The sequence below is a fragment of the Rhododendron vialii genome, chromosome 8a (assembly GCF_030253575.1).
Source record: "Rhododendron vialii isolate Sample 1 chromosome 8a, ASM3025357v1".
Lineage (NCBI taxonomy): Eukaryota > Viridiplantae > Streptophyta > Magnoliopsida > Ericales > Ericaceae > Rhododendron > Rhododendron vialii.
This window is the reverse complement of record NC_080564.1, coordinates 20,701,470-20,703,941: the sequence shown is the minus strand read 5'-3', so window position 1 is coordinate 20,703,941 and position 2,472 is coordinate 20,701,470. Positions and strand designations below refer to the sequence as shown.

The window sequence follows — 2,472 nt, the reverse complement described above, 5'->3', positions numbered from 1 at the left end:
AATGTCTTTATAGCATAGAGCTTGATGATCTTAGGTATTCAGGCTGTTTGCTCACTTGGGCAAATAAACAAGACCCATCTCATTTTGTCAGTTCAAAGTTAGATAGAGTCCTTGTTAATGAACATTGGATGAAAGCTTTTAGCTGCTCTTCTGCTCATTTTCCCACTGCTAGGATTTCAGATCACTCTCCAACCATTGTGACCATCACCCTGGTCCTAAGAAGGCTATCAAACCCTTCAAGTTCTTTGATTTCCTTGCTGATCATCCCCAGTTCTCAACTATAGTTCAAAGAGTCTAGAGGAGAGTGATTATTGGGAACCCTATGTTCTGTGTCTATGAAAAACTTAGGTTGTTACAATCTGAGTTTAAGCAGATAAACGATAAAGAGTTTAGTGATGTTTCTAAGAGGGTTGCTGAAACCAAGCAAACTCTTGAATCTCTATAGAAGGATATGAGCTCTTGGCTAGCTAATCCTTCCATCATAAGTCAACAGAGAGTGGTCCACAGGTAACTCCTAACATTGCTTAAAGCAGAGGAAAGTCTAGCTAATCCTTCCATCATAAGTCAAAAGAGAGTGGTCCACAGGTAACTCCTAACATTGCTTAAAGCAGGGGAAAGTCTAGCTAAGCAAAAGTCCAGAATTCAGTGGATGAAACTTGGGATCAGTGCACTTCCTATTTCTTTAAAACTGTGAGTAACACTAGAAATAGAAGTAAGCTTACCAGTTTGGTTTTAGAGGATGGGTCCCTCACTAATGTCATTAAAGTTATTAAATCCAGCTTTGTTGATTTCTACACTGCCCTGCTGGGGACTATGCACCCTTCTCCCTACCTAGGGCACTCTAGAGTTCACCAAGTAGTTAGAAAGAGATTAACTGATAGCCAAAAGTCTGCTATGATTTTTGAGGTCTCGGATCTGGAAATCAAGGACACCTTTTGGGCTCTCAACCCTTCCAAAGCCCCTGGTCCATATGGCTACAATGTTAGGTTTTTCAAAAAGGATTGGCCTATCATTGGTCATGAAGTCACTTCAGCTGTTAAGACCTTCTTTAGGTTTGGTAAATTGCTCAAAAAGGTCAATTCCACCATGGTTGCCCTTGTTCCTAAAGTGCCTAACCCATCAAAGGTTGGGGACTTTAGACCCATTTCATGTTGTAATACTGTTTACAAGTGCATCTCTAGAATTCTTGCTGGAAGATTGCAAGCAGTCCTCCCCATTTTAATTGATCCTGTTCAATCAGCTTTTGTAAAGGGGAGGACGATTGCTGACAATATTTCCTCACCCAAGAGCTTATGAGAGGATATCATAAATCATCTCCATCTCCCAAGTGTGCTATGAAAGTAGATATCATGAAGGCATATGATAATGTTAGATGGGATTTCCTCTGGGATGTTCTATCCTCCATGAATTTTCACCCTACAATGATCAGTGGGCTCCAAGCTTGTATTACTACTGCTAATTACTCCCTTAGCATCAATGGTGAAGTCACTGGGTACATAATGGGTCAAAAAGGGCTTAGGCAAGCAGACCCACTGTCCTCCTATCTTTTTGTGATTGTGATGGAAGTTCTCACTTGCTTTCTCACGGAGAAATCTCTTCTTCCTGATTTCCACTTCCATTAGAGATGTAGTAAAAATCAGCTAATCAACCTATGCTTTGCTGATGATTTGATGATCTTTTGCAAAGGGAAATTGTCCTCCGTTAATCATATATGGGAAGCACTATCTGAGTTTCAAAACCTATCTGGACTTTCACCTAGTCCTGGGAAGAGTAACATTTACTCTTCTGGGGTTAACACAATCACTAGGCTGACCATTTTGGATGTTCTGAAATTTAAAGAAGGCATTCTACCTATCCAATACCTTGGAGTACCTCTCCTTTCCACTAAGCTCAAAGCTTTTGATTGTTAGTGTTTGGTGGATAGCATAACTGCCAAAACTAGGTCCTGGACCAATAGGGATCTTACTTATGCTGGAAGGGTTCAATTGATTCAAAATGTCCACTTTTCCATCCAAACCTATTGGTCATCCTTGTTTATCATTCCTAAAAACTTTATAAAGGAAGTTGAGTCCATTCTTAGGGCCTTTTGTGGACTGGCCCTGTTCTTAAAAAATCTAGTGCCAAGGTCTCTTGGGAGCATCTATGCTCTCCCAAGCAAGACGGTGGTTTAAGTTTCAAGTCCATGCAAATCTAGAATCAAGCAGCCATTGCCAAGCACAATTGGTTCATCATAGCAGTAGGAGAGCAATCAATGTGGTGTCAATGGGTCAAATCATACTTAATAAAAGGAAACAATTTCTGGAATTTGAAGATCCCAGGAGACTGCTCTTGGGTTTGGAGGAAACTCTTAAATCTTAGACCCAAAGTTCAGCCCTATATTATTAGTGTGATAGGTAATGGTCTCTCTACCTTCTTGTGGTATGACAATTGGCATCCACTTGGCCCTCTGATTACCAAATTTGGCCCTAGAGT

At 40.6% G+C, this 2,472-nt stretch overlaps 1 protein-coding gene across 1 annotated transcript; it reads left to right on the top strand.

The window, feature by feature from the left end:
* Positions 1–451: 451 nt before the first annotated feature.
* On the top strand, positions 452–1,296 carry LOC131298649 (uncharacterized). The gene is made up of 2 exons (XM_058324125.1): positions 452–507; positions 705–1,296. The coding sequence occupies exons 1-2, from the start codon at positions 452–454 to the stop codon at positions 1,294–1,296; spliced, it is 648 nt and encodes a 215-aa protein (XP_058180108.1).
* Positions 1,297–2,472: the final 1,176 nt, after the last annotated feature.